General features: G+C 51.1%; 11 protein-coding genes across 11 annotated transcripts; 2 read left to right on the top strand and 9 right to left on the bottom strand.

Annotated features, from left to right (window-relative positions):
• Positions 1 to 22: 22 nt before the first annotated feature.
• On the bottom strand, positions 23 to 1,138 carry EDD37DRAFT_83070 (uncharacterized protein). Its single transcript, XM_062820321.1, has one exon. It carries the CDS (start codon positions 778 to 780, stop codon positions 454 to 456), a length of 327 nt encoding a protein of 108 aa, XP_062676009.1. The 5' UTR covers positions 781 to 1,138; the 3' UTR covers positions 23 to 453.
• A 29-nt stretch (positions 1,139 to 1,167) lies between these two features.
• On the bottom strand, positions 1,168 to 2,368 carry EDD37DRAFT_83245 (uncharacterized protein). The gene is made up of 4 exons (XM_062820324.1): positions 2,284 to 2,368; positions 1,849 to 2,090; positions 1,552 to 1,596; positions 1,168 to 1,371 (listed from the first exon to the last, which is right to left on the bottom strand). The coding sequence occupies exons 1-4, from the start codon at positions 2,319 to 2,321 to the stop codon at positions 1,352 to 1,354; spliced, it is 345 nt and encodes a 114-aa protein (XP_062676010.1). The 5' UTR covers positions 2,322 to 2,368; the 3' UTR covers positions 1,168 to 1,351.
• An 897-nt stretch (positions 2,369 to 3,265) lies between these two features.
• On the bottom strand, positions 3,266 to 4,269 carry EDD37DRAFT_83303 (uncharacterized protein). The gene has a single exon (XM_062820325.1). It carries the CDS (start codon positions 4,169 to 4,171, stop codon positions 3,404 to 3,406), a length of 768 nt encoding a protein of 255 aa, XP_062676011.1. The 5' UTR covers positions 4,172 to 4,269; the 3' UTR covers positions 3,266 to 3,403.
• Positions 4,270 to 4,844: 575 nt separating this feature from the next.
• Positions 4,845 to 7,304, top strand: EDD37DRAFT_690674 (fungal-specific transcription factor domain-containing protein; the record flags this gene model as incomplete). Its single annotated transcript, XM_062820003.1, has 3 exons — positions 4,845 to 5,172; positions 5,303 to 6,546; positions 6,609 to 7,304. The coding sequence occupies exons 1-3, from the start codon at positions 5,160 to 5,162 to the stop codon at positions 7,302 to 7,304; spliced, it is 1,953 nt and encodes a 650-aa protein (XP_062676012.1). The 5' UTR covers positions 4,845 to 5,159.
• Positions 7,305 to 7,379: 75 nt separating this feature from the next.
• EDD37DRAFT_618684 (PAP2 superfamily-domain-containing protein) lies at positions 7,380 to 9,169 on the bottom strand. Its single transcript, XM_062815820.1, has 2 exons — positions 8,844 to 9,169; positions 7,380 to 8,793 (listed from the first exon to the last, which is right to left on the bottom strand). The coding sequence occupies exons 1-2, from the start codon at positions 8,942 to 8,944 to the stop codon at positions 7,650 to 7,652; spliced, it is 1,245 nt and encodes a 414-aa protein (XP_062676013.1). The 5' UTR covers positions 8,945 to 9,169; the 3' UTR covers positions 7,380 to 7,649.
• On the bottom strand, positions 9,170 to 10,590 carry EDD37DRAFT_618686 (alcohol dehydrogenase). The gene is made up of 4 exons (XM_062815821.1): positions 10,334 to 10,590; positions 10,208 to 10,281; positions 9,315 to 10,152; positions 9,170 to 9,248 (listed from the first exon to the last, which is right to left on the bottom strand). The coding sequence occupies exons 1-3, from the start codon at positions 10,493 to 10,495 to the stop codon at positions 9,360 to 9,362; spliced, it is 1,029 nt and encodes a 342-aa protein (XP_062676014.1). The 5' UTR covers positions 10,496 to 10,590; the 3' UTR covers positions 9,170 to 9,248; positions 9,315 to 9,359.
• A 45-nt stretch (positions 10,591 to 10,635) lies between these two features.
• On the bottom strand, positions 10,636 to 12,376 carry EDD37DRAFT_83427 (uncharacterized protein). The gene has a single exon (XM_062820326.1). The coding sequence runs from the start codon at positions 12,233 to 12,235 to the stop codon at positions 10,856 to 10,858; it is 1,380 nt and encodes a 459-aa protein (XP_062676015.1). The 5' UTR covers positions 12,236 to 12,376; the 3' UTR covers positions 10,636 to 10,855.
• A 364-nt stretch (positions 12,377 to 12,740) lies between these two features.
• EDD37DRAFT_618689 (MFS transporter) lies at positions 12,741 to 14,845 on the bottom strand. The gene has a single exon (XM_062815822.1). It carries the CDS (start codon positions 14,514 to 14,516, stop codon positions 12,849 to 12,851), a length of 1,668 nt encoding a protein of 555 aa, XP_062676016.1. The 5' UTR covers positions 14,517 to 14,845; the 3' UTR covers positions 12,741 to 12,848.
• EDD37DRAFT_618691 (uncharacterized protein) lies at positions 14,826 to 16,370 on the bottom strand. Its single transcript, XM_062815823.1, has 3 exons — positions 15,757 to 16,370; positions 15,383 to 15,705; positions 14,826 to 15,323 (listed from the first exon to the last, which is right to left on the bottom strand). The coding sequence occupies exons 1-3, from the start codon at positions 15,919 to 15,921 to the stop codon at positions 15,149 to 15,151; spliced, it is 663 nt and encodes a 220-aa protein (XP_062676017.1). The 5' UTR covers positions 15,922 to 16,370; the 3' UTR covers positions 14,826 to 15,148.
• A 225-nt stretch (positions 16,371 to 16,595) lies between these two features.
• Positions 16,596 to 18,236, top strand: EDD37DRAFT_618692 (peroxiredoxin). The gene has a single exon (XM_062815824.1). It carries the CDS (start codon positions 16,999 to 17,001, stop codon positions 18,049 to 18,051), a length of 1,053 nt encoding a protein of 350 aa, XP_062676018.1. The 5' UTR covers positions 16,596 to 16,998; the 3' UTR covers positions 18,052 to 18,236.
• Positions 18,237 to 20,914, bottom strand: EDD37DRAFT_618693 (nitrogen permease regulator of amino acid transport activity 3-domain-containing protein). The gene has a single exon (XM_062815825.1). It carries the CDS (start codon positions 20,547 to 20,549, stop codon positions 18,303 to 18,305), a length of 2,247 nt encoding a protein of 748 aa, XP_062676019.1. The 5' UTR covers positions 20,550 to 20,914; the 3' UTR covers positions 18,237 to 18,302.
• Between the last annotated feature and the right edge of the window lie 416 nt (positions 20,915 to 21,330).

The raw sequence follows: 21,330 nt of genomic DNA on the forward strand, positions 1-21,330 counted from the left end.
GTAACGTCGGATCGTGGTCGGGTAACTTTGCCCCAAGCTTGTAGAAGATCGATTCCGTCGATCCTGTTGACCGACTTTGTCAAAAGAACAAGACCATCGACATGGTAGTGGAGCGTTACCAAGGGTCATGCCTTTGCAAGAACCACGCCCAATTCATCTGGTAAATTCCGTTTGATGTTTGCCCGTTATAAAAGAGGCCAATGACCTTGCTCAGAGGTGGCGAGCATTGACAGCATCCAATCACTGGGTTTGCTGCTGAAGGTTTGCGCAAAAACAAACCCGGAAGATACGAAGATATGCTCCAAAGCCCGGATCCGCGACATGCAAAAGACACGTACTTGGTAAAGGACATTGACATGTTGATGTGCAGTTGCGGTACATAGGGTTGTCGACCATGAAGGCTCGCGGCTGCGAGTGACCCAGCAAGGTCTCCCATCACTCTAAATCATGCTCTTAACTTCCACTGCTATTTCCTCCTGCCTTGCTGTCGGTCCCCTCAGACGAGGTATCCTCTGCGAGCTTGTCGAAATTCAGGCCCAAGTTTGACCACTCGTCTTTAGCCATAAGGCCTTTTTCCATGCGACAGTTGAGATAGTCCTTTGCTAATACCCTGCATTCTTCGTTGTTCCGTCCCGGCGGATTCTGTCTCCGAAGGCACCGTAGATAGGAGGAAATGAGATGCTTGCACTCTGCATCGTGATCGAGTGGGAAGGAACCGCGTTCGGGAGGCGAAGGCTTGACGTTGACGGCGCCGCCACCAGGAGCTCCGAAGCCTGACATGCGTCGTCCTAGCTTCACGAGACACGCAAGGATCTGTTCTCTTGCTTCTCAACAAGAAGCAAAATTGATGTCTGAATCAATTCGTCGTAATGAGAATGAGAAAATTGTTCAGAAAGTCAAGTTCCATGAGCCGTTGAACCTTGGGACAAAGAGCCGCTCACGTGACCCTGCTCGGGGTGCACAGCCCGAGCCTAAACGGCTATTGTCTAATTCCCCAGGCGGTGTTACGACCCCGGTGCTTCTAGGTCATGCAAGCCCGAGCCTAAATGGCTATTGTCTTCTTCCCCAGGCGGTGTTACGACCCCGGTGCTTCTAGGTCATGCATGCATGGCCAAGGATTGTCATACACGTAAACAACGTAAATCACGTAAAACGAAGAATATCTCATACACATAAAAATTCTGCAAGTCATTATTGATCATGATTGTTTGTAGGAGTCTCTGCATTACACCAAGCCGCCACGCCGAGAAACAACCCTCTTCAACTTTTCCACATATGCCAAGTCAAAAACATGCTGGGGCTTAGTCAAGGACAACTATGTGTCATGGAATGCATGTACGAGATCGCACGATCACAGGGAGGAAAGCGGGACTAAGGCACACAGTCAGCTTCCGTCCATAGAAGTGTAAGTGTGAGGTTTGGGGCTCGTAATGAGGATAGATATCAGTTCTCCAAGGTGATGTATGTTCGACATGAAATAGTTCAGAAAGAACACAGCGAAATAACACGAGTTCATCAGGGAAGGGGTGTATGGAGAGAATGATGACATACCAGATATCAGACAGGATGCTACAACATATCCTTTTGACGATTCACCTATTGAACCGTCAGCAAGCGTGACTCGATGGTGTGACAAGTTCATAGCAGGTGTGGGAAGCATCTATATCAGGCTGTCAGTCGTGGGTCAGCGCGTTCACTGGAAGCACGAAGAGCAGGACATACCTCATTAAATCAGAATTTTCAGTGTTATACGTTCATGTCCAAGCGAATGCTCGGTTCAAACAGTGTGAATAGTGTTCATCATATAATGCTGGAATGTGGTGCTGGAGGGGAGATGTGGCAAAATACCTAGAAAGTTGGTGTCAGCAAGCTTGTCCTGTCCAGACGTGTGTTCTGGTGCCTCGTATTCGTTCATTGACCGATCAGCTGACGAGTTCTCAACAAGTGTCACAGACAACCATGTATCCACAAGATTTGTACGTCCTGCTTTTACAGACACATGGAGCTGCGCACGCAGTCTGTCCGCCCGTTCGTTCAAGTATTCGTCATGGTAGGAAGAAGGAAACAGTGTTGAGGGAAGGAAAATGTACCTGTTGCAATTTCATGTCAGCAGGCTGCTTTGCAAGCGCACAGAGAAAACAGGAGTGTTTCAATGTTGTATTCAGACAAGGCTGAAACTTGTTGCTAGACAGATTCCACATGGGTATTAAGTCTGAGGAATGCCATTCGTGTCGATGGGTCATCACAATACTGAGCAGGAGAAGGATGTCGTTGGACTCGTACCTTTGAAATGAGAGAAGAAAACGGCAGTCGCGAGACATGAGTAATACTAGAGATCTTTGAGCTTGTCAGCGTCGTTTCTTGAAAAGCTTTGTGCAACATATGAAGGAGTGGGAAAACTGTCAGCGTAATTCTAGAGATAATGTTTCTTCCGCATAGACCCCTTCGAAAAGGCCTTGGAGTTGGATTGTATATATTCATCATTCGAAAAGGAGGAGATAGTTAGAGTCCAGCTTACCATAATCACAGTGACTCGGTGGTGTGTGCCATGCCGATCGCTTCGACGGGCGCATGCATGTTGCCAGCGCAGTGTCGCAGAGATGCTGCAGTCATGAATCTGCAAAGTCGAAAAAGTGAACGAGTTGGAGTTTCGAGTTTCTTTCGAAGTTGAACTTTCGGAGAAAATATTTGCCAAGACCGCTACGTTCTTCGGTAGACCTGCCCCATTACAGTACTATGTCGTGCAGCAAGGTACATGAAGATGTATGTTTCTGCCGTGGGATTGGGACAACCGTTCACTCATTGCTTGCACATGCTACCAGAACATCTCGAAACATCTACACCTAGAAGCCAGCGTACTGCGAAATCCTATCTGTCAGAAGCAGAGGTGTGGCCGCCAATCGTGATGTTCCCGACACAGCTTGAACCCCCCTTTTTCTGCTGTCCGGGGTCTCCCCTTCTGATCTTGAGGCACGAAATACCTCGTTCCTGGACCTCTGCCCCTTCCAGACGGTGCTCAAGCGAATTTTTGCTGTCGATGTTCCATCGCAGGAGGGCCATGGGCGTGCGAACGCAATCCCAACTTCGAACCTTGGATAACAACTCCTGCAAGAGGTACCTCTTGTGAGCGGTATCGAGGCCCACCCGGTGCTCGGAACACGCTGATGCTGAAAACCGTATCACTGCCGATTCCGGGAATAGCGGCGCAGTGGCATCCATGTTCGAGACAGGAAATCATGAACTTATACCAACCGCGCGCCACAAGAGATCGAACATCAGCCCTTGCGAAGCAGCGCAGGTTGCATGGTCGTGTCACACAGTTAGGGCCTCACTGCTGGGTCGGTGAGGCTGTAGCTTCTCACCCCCGGATATCTATATCTCGTTGCAGTCTTCTGTACTCGTCTCAATCGAAGAAGCTGGGAGCAAACAGTCCTGCGAAGAAATCTCTCTCCTGATCTGTTACGAGGAGATGGTCGAAGACTGGTTGAAAGAGACTCGGCTCATGTCGTGCTGCCACCTGTCTATAACAAGTCGTAGGCTCCCCAGAAGTTTCAGTATCCATCCGATCCATTCCACATTGACCTCCGGTGGTGATTCCGACCTTAGACTTGGCGTTTGAGGCTGACTTCCGAAGCCTTGGTCGTCCACGTTTCCACTCTCCTTTCGCACGATGGACTTCGCCAGACAAAATATTGTCAGGGTGGATCTCGACAAACCGAAATGGCGTACCCGGATTGTTCGGCCCTGCTTCGGGCGGCTCCACTGACGCAACCACAAGGTCATGCGGCTCGTCCATGTGCCGCCGCTTCTCACGGCCAAGAAGACCGTCGTCCAGGTCACAAAATCGCGGTGAACGCCGTTTGATCCAATCCGGAGTTGCGTCCCAGCTGCTCAGATCCACTTTTCGCTCTCTTGGGAGTAATGTCCAGCTAGGGCACAAGCTTGAGATCTCAGAAGACGGTGTTGACGGTGAGCTTGCGGTGACTGGCGTCGTGTTGTCGTCATATTCAGAGAAGAGGTAAGCATCAGTTATATGGTCCTGGCCTAGATCCAAAGGCATGATCAGAGCATCTCGGAACAGCCGGTATCCCTCCATGGGGGCAGACTTCGGCATCACAGCCACACCAAACATGTTTGGTGAATGTGAGTACAGTGCTCCGTTGCCATGCATACTGTCGGAGACTGTAACTGATTTCTTGGTTATAAACGTGGACTTCCAGCAGTCACTACGGACGTGAAGTGCTCAAGAAAGATGCTCCGGACTGGTGGGAGACAGATATGACGAGATATACGAATACTGAGGACAAGGCTGTCCGTCCACCGGAGGCGGCATGTTCGACGATGCTCTCTAGCCGTGGTGGAGTTTGTTAGTTCCCAGACATTGGGTACTCTGGAATGATGTTGACAATGGCCTGGGTTCTCCGCAGATACAACTTATACTGTACTTCTCTATAGCCAGGCGAGAGCGTTAGATACTTACTCCTGACCAGGTCTACCTTCATTCTGACCGCTTATACTGCAGACTTCCTTTCCAAACCTAGGCATTGAATAATCCAGACTAGAGGGCGTTGACGACTTAGCCGGCGCAGGGCCCTACTACTTCGACTGCACCCGTCTTGCTGGTCAGAATGCACCCACATGTACAAAGTATGCAAGCAGAGGTTCTAAAAGTCTCCAGCTTCCCCGTGTGGGTTAGTTGGTCATTGGGTGGTAGAAGGGCGAGGTCATGCTTGAAGTCCCCATACTTGACCACTTCCACCGGAATCTCCACCGGAACCAGGACTGGTAAGATCAACCAATTAAACTATGACTGGCTCTATGCAACGATTTGTACTCCTACTCCTAAAACCTCGAGATGTTGGTCTTTCTTTCTCTCTCCGGCAGCACTATGCCTTGACCACCTGTTGAGCTCGATCTCAAGGAGTGCAATGCGCTTTCTGCCGATCGAAGGGGACAAGGAAAGAGCAGAATCAGTCGCACTGGCTGCTGGCCCTCAATCCGAACAATGTGCCTTCCTAGCTGTATGGTTTCCATGATGAACATCCATCGCGCTCGCCTCTGGACCCCGCATGCGATCGTGTCATGACATCCACCGGACGCGTTACCGACGCTTGTAGACGCTGCAGGCGCCAGAAGCTGAAATGTGACACACTGCGACCATGTCTTCTCTGTGTACGCGCCAGAGTCGAATGCGAGCCTCGAGATGGCACTGAACGGGCATCTCCTTCACGACGACGACGGACTGTGCATCAGAATAACCCTTCGTCCAGGTTGCACCAATCTGCATCACCTGTCACAACAGCAAATCTGCCGACTCTCGCTGCGAGTGGTGTGAGTCCAAATGGCCACTATATCCAAGCGCAGTACCAAGGTCCGCAACCGTCGCCTCGAGGTGATGGTCATGATGTTTCAGACCAGAGTCCAAATGAAAGCCAGCAGTATGGTGCTAACAGCTCGGTGATTGGATTCGCCCGCAATGTCTTCAGGAGCAATGATCTGGCATCCCCAAGTATAACTTCCACGATCCCAGGAGACCAAGGTGCCCTGCATCAACCAGGTTCGAGATGGACCCTACACACCATGATAATGCCTCCGCCTCCCATCATGCGGCTTATCCTGAAAGCGTACTTCGACCGGGTTCATTGGTTCATCTTTCTCTTCCACGAACCAAGCTTCATCTGCCGCGCTGAATCGTTACTATCGAGTAGCTCATGGATGCGACAGGACCAAGCCGCGATGATGGCAATCCTCATGGCAGCCGCCATGGCTCTTAAATGTGTTCTGGACGACACAGCTTGGCCAGGTCATTCCCTCCTGGCCTCCTACGCGCTGGATGCGAAGTCACTCCTGTCCACCCTCATTACTGAAGTGCGCCTGCATCTTCTCGATATTCTGGATGATTCTCAGATCGAGACTGTTCAAGTTTGTCTACTTCTGGGAACATACTACATATATCATGGATCTCCGAGCCTTGCATGGAGTATCCTAGGCATGGCTATCAGGACCGCATATGCCCTGGCCTTGCATTGTGAGGATTCAGAAGACGAACAAAAGATTGCGACTCAAGTCCGTCATCGAACGTGGAACCATGTCACTATTGCAGACACCTTCGCAGCCACGATCTATGGGCGTCCAGCCGGCCTGGATGCAGCGTTCGCCCAATTTCAGCCACTGTGCGAATTTGACGATACTCACGTTGCCGCGGGTCTTAACCATCCTGACCAGCGCGGACATTCGACTACCGGCCTTTCTGGATTGTCATTCCATATCTTGAAATATCGTCTCTACTCCATCACAAGGCAAGCGGTCGATAGGTTCCGACTCCTTCGTCTCAAAGATCCTTTGTCACCCGAAGATCAAGAAGCCTTGGTGACTGCTGTCTCACAAATCGAAGCACAACTCGTGGCATGGCAGAGAGAAGTCCCGCCTCATCTATCTGGAGACTTATGGCAGAACGTGGACCACGCCGGACCATATCCTCCCGAACTACTAGGCATTGCGCACGTCAACGAGGACCAAGCGAGGATTTTCCTGCTTCAGGCACTGGTCCCCAATTAACCTACGATAGCACGCTAATCATGGTCCATCGACCACTACTCGAGCACAAGATGGCAGCTCCTTCGGATCACTCACATTCCAGCCGAACCTTCGTCTCCAGGTCCCTCGAGGTCGCCATTGAAGCCGCATTGAGAATCTCCCGCATCTCCATGCTCCAACTCAATCACACTCTCAGCCTCTCGTTCGCGTTCATGCACTTCTTCACCGCTGGAGTTATCTTGTGCATCCCGCCAGCCAGACGTCCATTCAGCACGATTGCGCAGGACGCCAAAGCAGGCATCATGCGCATCATCTTGGCCTGTAGAGGTTTGGGAAGCAGTAGTCAAATTGCCCGACACATCGACCAGCTTCTTACGGCGTTATTACGGGTCACGGTCCTACGCGAGATGGACAATGCATTGCTTAATCAGGTTGAAGCTTCTGTACCAAGTTTGCCAGAGCAACCCATTGAGAGGGACGACAGGTCGAACGACATCAGACTTCCCCCGACTGAGCGAGCATTCTCGTTCCACCAATTACCCGCTTCTGTCATGAATACTGATTTGCCTGCGCCTTCGGTGTCAACCCAGCTCACTGGCCATGGTGAAGGGCAATTCTCATTCGACCTGGGCAGTATGCATGATAACACGGGCATCGCTTTTGACACGCAACTAGATGAGGCATTTGGTACTTTTGGACAGATGATGTTCAATCTGCAACCCGACGATCCTTATACGCCGTGGAACTGGGGCAGTCGGTCTCGCTGAGGGGAAGTCTAGAACTCGTTCTCTGGCAGTCTGGTCCAATGGAGGCGATATATAGGTTGCAACGATTCCAATTCATCATGCTAAAAGCTATTACTGAGATTAGGTACTATTCTGTGATTATAAACGCTCCATGCATCATACATAACTCGTACAATCCGTTTGTCAACCGACCTGCTCATGTCACACTCCGTACATGTACCAAATGCAACCATCCTACCATGCGTGCCCACCTCACCTGGTGGTATCAATCTCTTGTACATACATATCCGATGCAATCCGTTTTCAACCCGCCTGCGCTAATATGCTTCAATGCAATAACCATTCCGCCGTCACCACATCCAGACATTATGACCTTCCACCTGACACGCCCGTCTCAGTGGACTCACGTTGATCCGGCAAGCCAGCGCCAACGACATGTCCTCCAGCTTCGACATCTCTATGCTCACCACCCCTAGCAATCCTGGCAGACTCCCATCCTTCTTCACCAACATAATTCGCACGACCAACACCCAGCCAGAACGCACGATCTCGACTCCTTGCACCCCAGGCCCATCCACTCCCGCCTTGAATGGGCAGATGATACCACCTGAATCCAACCCATGCCGTGACAATGCCAATCAGCGAGCCCGAAATGATGTCGAAACCATGGTGCTTGTAGTCGAACCAGCGCGAAGTCGCGATGAACAATGCCACACCGATAGGCACAAACGCAATGACAAACAGATAGACAGGCGGCGCTGCTGCTTCGTTGCGAGGCGGGTGTGATGGGGTTTGTGGTGGTGATGGCGCAAATCGTAATCGTTTTGACGGATCCTCGTCTTCGTCGTGATCGTCGTGCGCTCCTTCTTCGTCAAATGTCGAAATGTACCGCCTACTGTTTGATGAGGCTGACGCTGGCAAAAAAGGAATATGAATGGCGAACTTGGCGCAGAGGAATAGACTGAGGTACAACATACCAGCCCAGCTGAAACTCGAGTGTCCTGACGGCCAACTTGCGAAGGCGTTGCGTAGCTGTGAGGCGTCCGTGTTGCGACAGATGTGCCAGTCGACGACAATCGGTACTGCCGAACCAAGAGAACTCCCCAGGCCACCGACCTGATACCGAGCCAGGGACTGCGGACTAGTATCTGGATCACACACAGCGAGCATCATCGGTCTAGGCTTGCCCGCCGTGATCTTCAGCCCTTCTGTGATCAGCAATGCACTGGCCAGGGACAACCCCAGACCCATCCACGCGGTGTTCCATTCCCAGATCTTGCGCCGCCAGATAAGTGACCTCGGTGTGGATCGGTGGACGGTCGGACCGGGAATGAAGAGTAGGGATATGATGGCGGTGATTATGCCAGGAGCCACGAGACACACAATGACCACGACGCCGATGGAGACGGTGTCATCGTGGTAGGGGTATGAAATGGACGGATCTTGTAGGGAGAAGGCATGTTTTGCGCCGTGGATCTTGCTGAATGCGCCGCCAACGGCTGCTATGGCACTGCAGACGTTAGCTTCTGCGGACAAGAGAGGGGCGCAAGTGTCAGGTACGCTATGAGAATCCAGTCGAGAATGTAGGATGCTACCAGGCGTCGGGATACACGGCGAGCGCCGGAGGCGAGGCTGTTGACGGTCTTGCCTGTGGCGACCATTGCGGAAAGGTGGGAAGGGGAAGGTGAGCACGCGACACAAACTCGGACTCCTAACAGCTCAGGTCGAGCGTTTCAGCGCAGAGAAAAGAGCACGTCAGGGAATGTCTGAAAGAGGTATGCAAGCAGTGACAATGGATAAGAGGATTGACGAGCAGAATGAACGACTACTGCCTGCGCGCAGTCTTAAATATTATGTGATCGACAGGGCAACGCTGAGGTCAAATGGAATTGTTGTTTGGAGAATCAGAAATCTTTCAGCGTCATCGACTCCAATAAATGGACGTCGGTGACAACTTTTGATTACCTATCCGGTGTCCAACATGTCAATCCGAGGCTGTGCTTGTGATACGAGCAAGGACGCATCACTCACTATTAGGTAAGTCACTTGTACTATATGCTTCGGCAAGTGCTCTGCCTACTTCTGCTTCCCATCCAGATCAGCGTAGAAATCCCACCCAAAGCTTCCCGAAGGATCATTGAACCTCAACGTTTTATCCAGCCCATCAATCTTCTGCACATCCTCACTCTCCAACTTGAAATCAGCCTCAAAGTTGGCCTGGATGCGAGCCGGCGTCTTTGATTTGGGGATCACGCTGTGTCCCTTCGCAATGCCCCACGCCAGCGCGACCTGAGCGCCATTCTTGCCGTACTTCCTGCCCACATCCGCCAGAACAGGGTCGTCAATCAACTTCCCAATGTCCTCGCCCTTGTCATAGATAGGATTCGCGTTGCCGAATGGCGAGTACTGTGTGACATGAATCCCCTTGGCCTTGTGCCATTCGGCGAAATCGGTTTGTTGGAGGTAGGGATGTAATTCGAGTTGATGTGCCGCCGGGACGATATCCGTCTCCTTCAAGAGTCTCTCGAGTTCTCCTTTTGAGAAATTGCTGACACCAATGGCCTTGCATTTTCCGCTGGCGACGAGCTTCTCCATAGCCTTGTACGTATCGACATAGTCTGAATCACCAACTTTGAATTTATCGCCCTCTTTTGGCATGAGTTTGTCTCCTCGTGCGAACGGACTGGGCCAATGCATGAGGTATAAGTCGAGGTAATCGGTCTGGAGGTCTTTCAACGATGCATCGCATGCTTTCTCCACATCGTCAGGGTGGTGTGAATTGTTCCATAGCTTGGTTGTGATGAAAATGTCGCTTCGGGGGACGCCACTTTTTTTGATGCCTCTCGCCACGCCCGGTTCTGTGCCGTATCTACAGACCAGACATCAGAAAGTCTGCTCGGTGATGGTCAGAAGTTGGTACTCACATTCTCGCTGTGTCAATGTGTCTGTATCCGGCCTTCAAGGCCTCGTAGACAGCATCTTCTTGAGCTTCTTTGTCCTAGTACAGCATATGTGAGAGCAGTTCAGGAAACAGCGCGGACATCGCTCACCTGCCACGTTCCAAATCCGATAGCTGGGATCTCTGCACCTGTATTCAATTGGAATTTGGTCTTGCTGTATCCTGCCATTGTCCTCGTTTGGCCGGAGATGTGCCGCGAGACTTGAGATAACCGGGAAGAACTCTGCATGCTGGTCTTCAGGCGTGCCAACATCGTTTGGATGTTTCTGCTTGACTTTGTTCAGTAGTATATACCAAGGTCAATAGGTTCTAAACTCCGCAAGAGACGTTGATGACAGGTTCGAATCGGTTTGTTGTATGCACGTAGATATTCTGTATGGTGATGTCAGTGGCAGTTACAGTAGTGTCCGCGGTTAACGGCAACGGTCCGGTTTCCCGCACGAAAGCACATCTCACAGCTACGATATTCTGATTGTTCTTCTTACATGCCCTGCCCTCGAGAGGATCAGAGTAATCTAAGTCTATTCTAAGCCTCTGGAGCCTTGGTGCAAGAAGCATGTCTCAAGCCTTTCCTAGATGAAGCTTGCGACAAGAACCCGTCGTCAAGCACATGTCAATACCCTGGCGCCATGTTTGCGACTTGATCTTCCGGAATGTCCTCCCTGTCAAGAATATCAGGATTCCTGTTGAACTCTGCGCTTTCCAGTATCGGCATGATCCTCCTTACATCCCTCTCGATAACAATTACACCCTTTGGAAGTCGCTCCATGCTGTCGGGCCGCACTACCATACACTTTGCGAGGTAGCGCAACAGGGCACTTACTGCAGCTACTTTTTCGTCATCTGAGCCCTTCACGGTATTTGTAGCTGCCTTCGTCAACATTGCCGGTGTGTATGTTGCCTGAACCGCAGGTTCCTCTACGGTGCCGTCCAGATTGAGACCGTGAGCCAATGCCTGCCTGGTTTCCTCTGACATGCGCTGAGCGAACGCTGTGGCGTAAACATCTGCCTCCTCTGCGTTCGTCGTATTTCCCAGACAAAACAGCCGCATCAGTGCGCGGTCCTGTGGGATACGGATGTCGAGCTGGCGAGCATAGCCTGTGCGCCGCAGTAGCTCGAGTTTTCGAATCAGGATGATATCGTACCCTTCTCTCAAACTCACATTGTCGTCCATGATTGCTTGAGCAACATCATAAACGTTTCGGTATGACTGAAATATCGGCTCAATCATCTTCTTCGCACAAGTCCAGTCCTCATGTCCAGATGCACCCGCCAAGTCAAGAACCTGCTCCATGAATCGCATCTGAAAAGCTCGATCATGACCACGCATCTCTGCTAGACCTGCTAGGGATGCTGGCGCGTTCTCCGCTTGTGCTAATTGTCCGAAGTTGAATTCGGAACCAAGCCTGATGCCCACCAGGACATCCTGTTTGTTCTCTTCAGTCAGGAGGTCTAGTGCAGGAATCATCCCTACTTTGATAGAATGATAAAGGATCATGTCGTGATTGACCTTGGAAATGTCAACCTGTACCAGCTGGGCATAGTCTTTCGCAAGGTTGGAGTCTTTGCCCAAGTCATTGATGACGATGGAGACAACGAGTGTGTAGATGTCCTCAGAACATTCAAGGTTTCTGAGAAAGATCTCTCTCAGCCATCGAAATGATTCCTGCTTCAGGATGAGACCCGCCGGGCCTTGAGCCTTGGTGAAAGTACCATAATCATCGTTCCATAGCCATCGTAAGGCGAGCACACCCACCAGTGTACGATCTATCTCAGCATAATCTTGACCGAAAAGGTATTCCGAAATTGACAACCCGTCCGGTCGTGGCGCGTTATTGTTCTTGAGGAATGTGGCATTCTGCAGTCGCTGAAGTTCACTTGGGAATTGCAACTTGACAAGGTCGAGGAGTTGCCGCTCTGGAATCATCCAGAACGAACCATCTGCAATGACACTTTTGAGGTCAGGCTGGCGGTCATGGTCCTGGTCTTGCATCTTGCTTCCTTTGACAAACTGCTGTCTTGCTTCGGGTTACCTGCTGGGGAAATCAGCAGCTGGCGATCGATGGTCTGCATCGGGAAGTGACGACGAAAGGCTGTCTGGCATTATATCTTATGCAGAGCCAAAATTGTAGTTCCATCATGCCAGGAATTTGGTGAAGTATGTAGTAATATCTCTCACGTCTTCCTGTCAGCAACTGTCGCATTCCTGCTTTGAGCTTTCCTTGATCAAGGTTGCCTGATTCATTTCACTTCTCATCACTGGCCGGTCCGTTTGATGAGACTGAGGACAGGCTTACGATCTGGCGGCGGGATATGCTTGTCGAAAAAGGCAGAAAGACAGTCGCGGAGAAGGGAAGATGGAGACGCGAACGGAAGAAATTTAACGACGCTGGCTGGTATTGAGATTGCGACCTTAAATAATCAGCAGGCGCTCTATGCGCCACTACTTAGACAAGCAGCTCCAAGCCTTATCGTAGCAGCAGCTCGACCTTTGAGCCATTGTAATCGTAGTTATGTACATAATGCCATTCCTGGTGTCTATGCGAATTCTATGTCCGAACACCATTACTATGCCTAACCAAACAGACGCTATGCAGGATGCAATTCTAAGTCTCAGCGCCATTTTCTCGAGATGCTGTCATTGCTTCACGCTGTAATTCCAGCTTCTCATCAGCAGTCAAGTCACTCTTCGCTTTGTCAATCTTGCCCCAAACGACCAACAGCACCAGGCTGACAGCACCAGTAGCCACGCCGAACCAGAAAGTGTTCTTATAGCTTTGTCTCAAACCCGCGCTGTCAACAGTGTATGATTGGACGATATCGCTGAAACCAAGCACGATGGCCATTCCGAGTTGCATGACTGAATTGATCAACCCTCCAGCCAGGCCCTGTCGTGCAGACGGTAGTGTGGTTGTGATGAAGACGCAGATCAGAGCATAAGACAGATCGATGCTCATCGTGACCATGACGTTCGAAGGGAATATCCACGCCCAATAGCTACCACCCTCCGGCACAAAGGCGAGTAGAAGTGGCCAGCCAAGAGCGGCCACACCAGAGACAACCAGGAACAGTCTGCCAGGTAGTAAGTGGAGAGCGAATCCTTCGAGAACGTTGAGGATAATCCCCCCGACGGCTATAGGAGTCATCCACGCAACCACCTGCAAAGGTGTAGCGCCCATAATATCCTGGAAGTACTGTACGCCATAAAGCAAGTAGATACCACAGTTGCCGTACAAGAGGAGAAGCGCAATGGTGAGCTGGGTCATGCGTGGTGTTGTAAAGATATCAGGAGGCAACAACGGCTCTTTGGCCACCCAACCTTCGACGTAGACTGCGGCCATCAGAAAGAGACAGCCGACGCAGAATAATGTTGGAATGTAAGGTTGGCGCCACCCTTTCTCCACGTGTGCAGACTGTGTAATGGCGAACACGAAAAGAACGATGCCCGGGACAATGGTGCCGGCTCCAAGCCAGTCCATAGTGATACCATTCTTGAGCCGTTCCTTCCGATCGTTGGGCACGGAAACTGCCGACGTGACAAGAGTGATCAACGTGAGGATGGCGCCGATCCAGAAATACCAGCCCCAGCGTATGTACTGACCAATGACGCCCGCACAGAAAATGCCAAAGTAAAAACCAAGGACTGCAAACAAGCCATAAAGGCCGAAAACCATGTTCTTTCGTGGACCAGGTCGATATACAGTGCCCATCAGCATCACACCGGTAGGCAGGGAAGCAGCTGGTCCCAGGCCTTGTAGCGCCCGGCAAATATCCAACATGATCGGGTTGGTGCTGAAACCACAGACGACGCTCCATAGAACTAGCCATGCCATTCCGCCCATGAACACAGGATATCCTCCCCACATGTCCCCAAGTCTCCCAAACACCAGCAACGTCGCTGCGATGACCAGAGAAAATGCTGTTGCCGGCCAGACACTAGCTGCCTGGGGAATGTTCAGATCTTGAATGAGAATAGGTCGGATGACGCTGAATCCGGAAACGAAATACTCTGTCAGGATCTGGGACATGTATATGGAAAAGACGAAGGCGAGCTCGGCCCAAATCGACTTGAAGATAGCTGGTCGCTCTCGGCCTAGTCGCTCGATTCGAGCGTCCATGGATTCCTCGACCCCAGGTTCAATGGGGACCTTTTCGCCCGGCGTGGAGTCCATATGCGCGGTGTCGCCTTGGGGAGCACTTGATGATTGTACCTGGTGTCCAATCGGCTCGGTCCACTCATCCTGGGAGCTGTCCTTTGACGTGGAAGTAAGCATCGTGGAGTAGGAAACTATTCAGCTGGAATAGGTGGTAAAGGAAAATTCATGCAGTGTTATTGCAAATGCATTTTGAGTGACAGCACCAATGAAAGAATCGACGAGCGACAACGAAAGGAAATATCATATAGCTGGTAACGAGCTCATGAACAAGACAACAGAAGGGAAAGGGAAACTGAATGTCAAAGCCAGAATGAGATGCAGATGTATTTTCGCGGAGAAGAGCATCTAACTTCGGAGTGAGATTCCGGCAGCGTTCTAGCGGCCAAATGATATAGGTGAATTCATCCTCTGATCGAATCATCGTCTGTTCGTGAAGCGTATTCATGACGGCGACAATGGGGAAAGTGGGAAACGGGGAACGGGCGACGGGCGAGTCAACAAGAGATGTGGATGAAAAGAATGGTAAGCAGCCTTGGCATCAATCGCTTTTCTCCGTTCATCTCCATTTACGTCCGAGCCGGCCTGGAGCAGGGAGATGGGGATATAGCCTCGGAAGTAACCTCGAATATGTGTGGACCATTAGCATGTATATGGTAAGATTGGGCTTTTGCTATATCTACCTCCGACGACGATTGCTCTGTACATACTCGCATCTAACCTCCTCCCGTCGATGATCATCATTCCTCCATCTAGACCTCCCTCACTCCTCCGGTCTTCGCCTCGGCACTCTCATCTGCCCCGACTGTTTCAGCTTCAGAAGCAGGGACAGCCTCAGGTGCTACCACAGTCTCTCCTTCTGATGGTTGCACCCGCTGGTGATGCAAGGAGGCGCCGAAGACAATAAGGGTGAGTGCGTAGAGAACACTGTACCAAAGTTTAGTATGGACTTGGCCCCTTGTGCACACATGGAGGCTGGAACATACAATTCAACACCTCCCAATCCTGCAGCTGTCCCTGCCAATGCGATTCCAGTATGATAGCTGTTGGAACCCCTCTTGAAGACACTTCTTTCCCGGAACCCGATCTTGTCTGGTGCAATGGAGGTATTCCACCAGCTATAGTTATCATTCTCCCCAAACCAGTAGGCATTGTACACACTTGTCCAATGAGCAAGCAACAAGAAGCTCACGAGCCAGAAGACAACGCCAAAGATTTCTAGACCCAGAACAGCCCATCGATTGTACAATGTTGGCTGACCAGAGAGGGCGACAAAGTAGTAGACAAAGACGAGCAGGCTTGCAGCGGACTTGTTCCATTAGGCTTCAGCATATCGATATGACAACGGTGCATCACTTACCGTGAACAGAGCAAATATGAATTCATCATATCCTCCCCAGATGGCGGTCGCTGCTGCAGTAAGGCCTAGTACGCAGATGGCCAACAGAACCCTGGCGCAACCGACTATGCTTGACCAGCGTGGCATAGGGACAACCTGCATGTTGTTGTCGACTGAGGACGACATCCTGAGGAAGCTTGGGATAGAGGACCGTGAGACTGGGCGAGGCTGCTCTTCTTCGGGATGTTAATCTACCACAAATTAGGGGGAGTGTCGGAGGACTCGAAGCTGGTAAGGAGCCAGAACTCGGCTCTGAAATGGGCACCATCGTTATTGCCGGAGGATCTTTGTCTGCATAGAAGCATCTGACCCGATCGACCATGGCTGCAAACGAATGGGAAAAATGAAGTTCACCTGGGCAACATACAAAGAATGTAGAGAGCCTCGTCAGGTAAGGGATGATGATTTAGATTGATTGATTGGCTGAAATCACTCCATACCCACCGCTGAGAACAAAGGCATTGTCCTGTTGCCTCTGCCCCAACATCTGCTCGTTTAGTCGTGGTCGACAGCCTTGTTTCTCTGGGCATCTGATATTTACATGATATTCATCGCTGGAGTCACGTATGGGAAATTCATCGGAAGAAATCAGGATTCAGGGTTGACGGTCAAAACCGCGATGTCTTTATCTTATCATTGTACCTCGGCACTTTTGATCGAACCTAACCTAATGAGAAATAGCGCGGATGAGGTCATGTCCGATATCCGGCAAGGCGGTCCGATGCATATCTTTTTCAGCCTCGTGCACGCGCGCGTATGTCGCCTCCTTATCAAACTATCAAGCTTGACCTTGGTCTTGCTTGGTCTTGCAAAACAATCTCATTTTTTTTCTCTCTCACATGTGCTCGACTGTCGACCCACTCGCTCAATGAGATCATTATACGACTATCTGACCATCTATGCACGGCTAAGTATCGGAAACATGTGCATCTTCCATGTCTCCATGCTCCCTTCTTTCTCCGTGATTCTTTCATTCAACGCCTCCCTCCGATGCTCTTGAAATGATTCTGCTTTAACCCTTGAATCTTCTGCATTCCTGCGATCGAAGGCGACGTGCTCTCCTTCACTCAGTCCATTCGTCTCCTTTGTTTCTTTCTCATTTCTTACATTCTTTGCCCCTGCCCTCAGTAACACTCTACCCTTCCTCTTCTTGAGCGCCACCTCAATCTTGATCGCTTGACCCAGCGCACCTTCGCATTCAAGATGTCTGCCTCCCCTCAAACAACATCTAGCTCCGCCGACCATCCTTCTGCACCCTCAGCATCACAACTATCACAAGTCGAAGCCGCAATCAAATCGCTCCTGCGCCAACCCGACTACGACGATGGCTCCGCTGGCCCCGTCCTAGTCCGTCTTGCCTGGCACTCAGCTGGCACATACTGCAAGGACACCAACACAGGCGGTTCCAATGGCGCAGGCATGCGCTACGAAGCCGAAGGCGGCGACCCAGCCAATGCCGGTCTCCAACACGCCCGCGCCTTCCTCGAACCAATCAAGGCTCAGTTCCCATTCATAACATACGCCGATCTCTGGACGCTGGCCGCGGTCGTAGCGATCCGCGAAATGGACGGGCCCAAAATCTCCTGGAAACCAGGCCGGACCGATTTCACAGCAGACTCACGCATTCCACCTCGAGGCCGATTACCAGATGGGTCCAAAGGCGCCGACCACCTCCGTTGGATCTTCTACCGTATGGGCTTTAACGATCAAGAGATCGTCGCGCTATCCGGCGCGCACAATCTCGGCCGATGTCACAGTGACCGTTCGGGGTTTGAGGGTAAATGGGTGAACAACCCTACGCGGTTTAGCAACACGTACTTCAAGCTGCTTAAAGTGCATGACTGGAAGAAGAAGACATTGGCCAACGGGTTGGAACAGTTCGTGTATGTTGATGAGGATCTCGAGCCGGAGGAACAAGAGGAGGAGACGTTAATGATGTTACCTACGGATATCGCGCTGCTCGAAGATCCCAGTTTCCGTGTGTGGGTTGACAAGTATGCCAAGGACAAGGATTTGTTTTTCCGAGATTTTGCGGCCGTGTTTGCAAAGTTGTTGGAGTTGGGAATCAGACGAGACAAAGATGGGAATGTGGTTAATGAGGAGAACCTTACGGATGGATATCGCAGTGCGCCGAAGAAGAGTGATGTGGCGACTGTGCCGAAAGATCAAAATGCTGGCCAGATTGGACACGAGGCGCGAAGACTGATGGAGGAGAATGCGAAGCACGGGAAAGTGGTGGTCAAGTCGAAGTTGTGATGTTCTGCATGTCCCGCCCGGGGTTCATGCCATTTGGGGAGATTATGAGCGGGGTTTGGGGTCTTTTGCCAACATGTGTACGAACAGCTGGAGTATCACGGTATAATGATGCAGGAACTAGAGGACGATAGAATAGACGAGATACCCATCCTAGACATATATTCGGACAGACTTTAGACGACTGGGTGTGGCGCCAATCATTGACATGATCGCAGTAAATTGGTATATTGTGGTGATAGATTTGGTATGCTCTACCAATGTCTTATAGTGACGAGTACCTTCTTATTCTCACCCTTCACATCCTCGACACCATTTTCAAAATCCACACCCATCTTAACCAGCATATCCCAGACGAACTTCCTCTTCAAGCCTTCACGCAGCGGCATCTTCTCCAGAGCCTCCGTGCCCGTAAAGTACTTTACGAAGATTGACCAGTACCGCCGGAGCTCCACTGTCTCAGCATCGGTGGCCGGCAACTCAGACAGCTCTGGTGCCGATTTATCATGAGCAGCCGTCAAGGTCGACGCGATATAATCGAGCCAGCGAGACTCTTCTGGAGAAGCGCGCTGCGGAGACAAGATCAAACTCGCGGCTTTGGGATTGTGCTTGAACTGCTGCGTGCCCCGGCTACTGGTGTGATCTGTCGATATAGATTGGCGACCGTCACTGGATGGTCGACTGACCATACTAGGACGCTGGGGGCGTTGTCTGAACGTGGATGGAATACTGCTTGCGACTGTGGTTGGCGTGCCGCTGCCGAAACTCCTCGCCAGATCAGGAGAGTTCTTGGGTGCATCTCGCTCGACCGGTGTTCTGGATCCCTTTGCGTCGTCTCGTTCCTTTTCCCGTACGGCTTTCTTGACCTCGGGATCGACGCGTACGAGAGCGAACGTCCGGAGCTGGGTGACCCAGCCATCACGCATGAGCCACGCCAAAGCCCGGTAATATTCTTCTTTGTGGTCAGTGCTGGGAATTAGAGAGCCATAAGGAGTAGGCGTGCCACTCAATGAATTGAGCATTTTCGGCAGTGATGGCAACATCGGAAAACTCGCTTCATAAGTCTTGCAGGCCGAAGCCAGCTTGTTCATGTTGGCATTTGGAGAGACGATATAAGTGTCTCTCTGATGCAAGGGCGGGATAGCAATTGCGCGCCGCCAGTACACGAGATGTCGGGCCAGATGTGTAATGTCGGGTAGTGGAAGTCCCGTGGCGACTGATATCTTGTAGAAAGATTTGGTTGGTTTGGCTTTGGCTATAAAATTGGCCAACGGCACAGCCAGCGGTCCTCCTGCGGCTTGAATGTCTTTGAGGATATTTTGTGGGCTCCGCTTGAGAAGGAGCGTGAAATTTTTAGACAGCTGCAGCGCACCTGAAGAAGAGGTTGCATCAAGGTCTGACTCTGTTGAAGCAGGATCTGTTGCCGTGGTAAGCCATAGACCTGGTTCGAGCGGGGATTCGGTCAGCGAAGGCAGATAGGACGTGGATGTGACAGGGGGAATCTGTAGAGATGCTGATGATTTCGAGCTGAGTGTGATTGCAGCTATCTTCGAAGCTGAGATGTTGTCAAAGACTTTTGCTATTGCGGCGGCCAGAGATGACCTTCGAAGCATTTCCGTATACAATACTTTGGTTGGCGATCGTTGCTGGAGATGCGAAGACTTTATCGAGTGTAATAGTTCGGACTGCTCCCAGACATACTCGTGTCGGGATTGCTCGAATTTCAGAACTTTGGAAAACTTCTTGACAACATGATCATACATCTCCTTGACCCGAAATGAATGCTCCAACAATGGAGGATCCATGACGAATACCGCGTGGAACATGGTAAGTTGCGTCTTTCTCGGCTCCTTGATGTTATCCTTTTGCTTTTTATTTTCATCGGCCGGCTGGCTGTTCGAGGTCCCATTTGCTCTCACCTCGTCGTCATTTTCACTGTCACTGGCTCCCTCCTCGGGAGATTGCTGCGATGTTTCGTCTTCGAGAGATTTCGGTCTGCGGGTTTTTGGTTTACGCCAGAATCCATCATCACGAGCGTAGACAGGTCTCCCCAAAAAAGTAAGGTCGTTGATTCCAAGCTCAAATCTTCGCTTATGCCACGCCCGTCCTGGGGTGAGTAGGCTCACGAGTCCATCTTCTCCAAGGCCAAGGAGTGGTTCCCAGGGAGGTTTCCAATCTCCATCATCTTGTGTCCTCCTCTTAGCCAAGTAATCTCCGTCCTCTTCATCCGACGCTTGTGACCGGTTGTCGTTGTTAGTTACCGCATTGAGCCGCTTTGTGAATAGTTCGAAGTCATCATCTGAAGATGAGTCTTCCGAATCGCTGCTCGAGCTCTCTCCATCATCTTCCTCCGCCGAAGATGTAGTATCCGACACGCGATCAGCGGACAGTGGGTCCGGAGGATAGTGGAAGACGAGTTGGGCACCTGAACCTGTCCGACCTTGCGCAATAAGAAGTATCGCAAGAAGTGAAGGGTTCCGTGAAGCTGCTGCCGTCGACATATGATGCTAAACTAATCAGCTGTAGTGGCCAGGCTGGGGAGAGCCTCGGAGGGTTAGGATTGGAAACGTTCGGCCATACTATATCTGGAACGAGCGGGGGAGAAAGGCTAAGAGGAGTTGGAGGCCATCTGACGGGGTGATCGGCTACTTAGTAGGCACCTTCTGGTGATGGAAGGTGATCACTGCATAGGTCGTCTTTGATCCATGAGAAGGTATACATGGTAGTGGCCACAATATAGCTTTTAGGTCAGACAGCACAGTGACGATGATGTGATTCCAGTCATGAATAGACAAGACAGGGTGCGGAAAGAATAGGTGATGACTTAGAGAGTGGAGAGGGGGTTTATGCTTTGCTTTGATGTGCTGGTCTGCGCTGCACATTATTTTACAGTTGCGTTGGTTTTGTTCGGGCGGAAGTCCCCAATTAATGCCGCTAGGAAATGGAAATTCATTCACAGTAGCTTTTGCACCGAAAAAGACTTCCACTCAACCCACACAATCCACAATCCTCTCAGACCTCTCAATCCTCTCTTCCTCGGTCCCTTGGCCTTTCTACCATTCTCCAGGCTCGTGTCCGTCGTTTTCCAGCGTTTCTGTCGACCCTTGCGCTTCCGGTGCTGGTCCAGGGTTGTGCCGTTGAACCTCGTACTCAAAAAGTTTTGGAATCCCTCACATCATCCTCACCAAGCCACGATCAACCGCCGACTGACGCCCGACACTGTTCAGCCCGTTTATTGTCCTCGAACCTTTCGACAGTGTGCCCGCGTCGTCATATTCTGCG

This window comes from Exophiala viscosa (genome assembly GCF_022695815.1).
Source record: "Exophiala viscosa unplaced genomic scaffold EDD37scaffold_1, whole genome shotgun sequence".
Taxonomy (NCBI): domain Eukaryota; kingdom Fungi; phylum Ascomycota; class Eurotiomycetes; order Chaetothyriales; family Herpotrichiellaceae; genus Exophiala; species Exophiala viscosa.

Bases quoted from the DNA above. Each gene is read 5' to 3' on its own strand.
- EDD37DRAFT_83070 (XM_062820321.1), bottom strand. From the start codon at position 780: ATGTCAGGCTTCGGAGCTCCTGGTGGCGGCGCCGTCAACGTCAAGCCT.
- EDD37DRAFT_83245 (XM_062820324.1), bottom strand. From the start codon at position 2,321: ATGTCTCGCGACTGCCGTTTTCTTCTCTCATTTCAAAG. The intron at 1,597-1,848 runs GTATTTTGCCAC...ACGGTTCAATAG, and splicing joins TGCTGACACCAACTTTCTAG to GTGAATCGTCAAAAGGATAT. The intron at 1,372-1,551 runs GTATGTCATCAT...TGTGTGCCTTAG, and splicing joins AGCATCCTGTCTGATATCTG to TCCCGCTTTCCTCCCTGTGA.
- EDD37DRAFT_83303 (XM_062820325.1), bottom strand. From the start codon at position 4,171: ATGCATGGCAACGGAGCACTGTACTCACATTCACCAAACATGTTTGGT.
- EDD37DRAFT_618684 (XM_062815820.1), bottom strand. From the start codon at position 8,944: ATGGTCGCCACAGGCAAGACCGTCAACAGCCTCGCCTCCGGCGCTCGC. The intron at 8,794-8,843 runs GTACCTGACACT...TAACGTCTGCAG, and splicing joins CTCGACTGGATTCTCATAGC to TGCCATAGCAGCCGTTGGCG.
- EDD37DRAFT_618686 (XM_062815821.1), bottom strand. From the start codon at position 10,495: ATGTTGGCACGCCTGAAGACCAGCATGCAGAGTTCTTCCCGGTTATCT. The intron at 10,282-10,333 runs GTGAGCGATGTC...ATGCTGTACTAG, and splicing joins TCGGATTTGGAACGTGGCAG to GACAAAGAAGCTCAAGAAGA. The intron at 10,153-10,207 runs GTGAGTACCAAC...TCTGGTCTGTAG, and splicing joins CACATTGACACAGCGAGAAT to ATACGGCACAGAACCGGGCG.
- EDD37DRAFT_83427 (XM_062820326.1), bottom strand. From the start codon at position 12,235: ATGCAAGACCAGGACCATGACCGCCAGCCTGACCTCAAAAGTGTCATT.
- EDD37DRAFT_618689 (XM_062815822.1), bottom strand. From the start codon at position 14,516: ATGCTTACTTCCACGTCAAAGGACAGCTCCCAGGATGAGTGGACCGAG.
- EDD37DRAFT_618691 (XM_062815823.1), bottom strand. From the start codon at position 15,921: ATGTCGTCCTCAGTCGACAACAACATGCAGGTTGTCCCTATGCCACGC. The intron at 15,706-15,756 runs GTAAGTGATGCA...TAATGGAACAAG, and splicing joins TCATATTTGCTCTGTTCACG to TCCGCTGCAAGCCTGCTCGT. The intron at 15,324-15,382 runs GTATGTTCCAGC...ACTTTGGTACAG, and splicing joins GGATTGGGAGGTGTTGAATT to TGTTCTCTACGCACTCACCC.
- EDD37DRAFT_618692 (XM_062815824.1), top strand. From the start codon at position 16,999: ATGTCTGCCTCCCCTCAAACAACATCTAGCTCCGCCGACCATCCTTCT.
- EDD37DRAFT_618693 (XM_062815825.1), bottom strand. From the start codon at position 20,549: ATGTCGACGGCAGCAGCTTCACGGAACCCTTCACTTCTTGCGATACTT.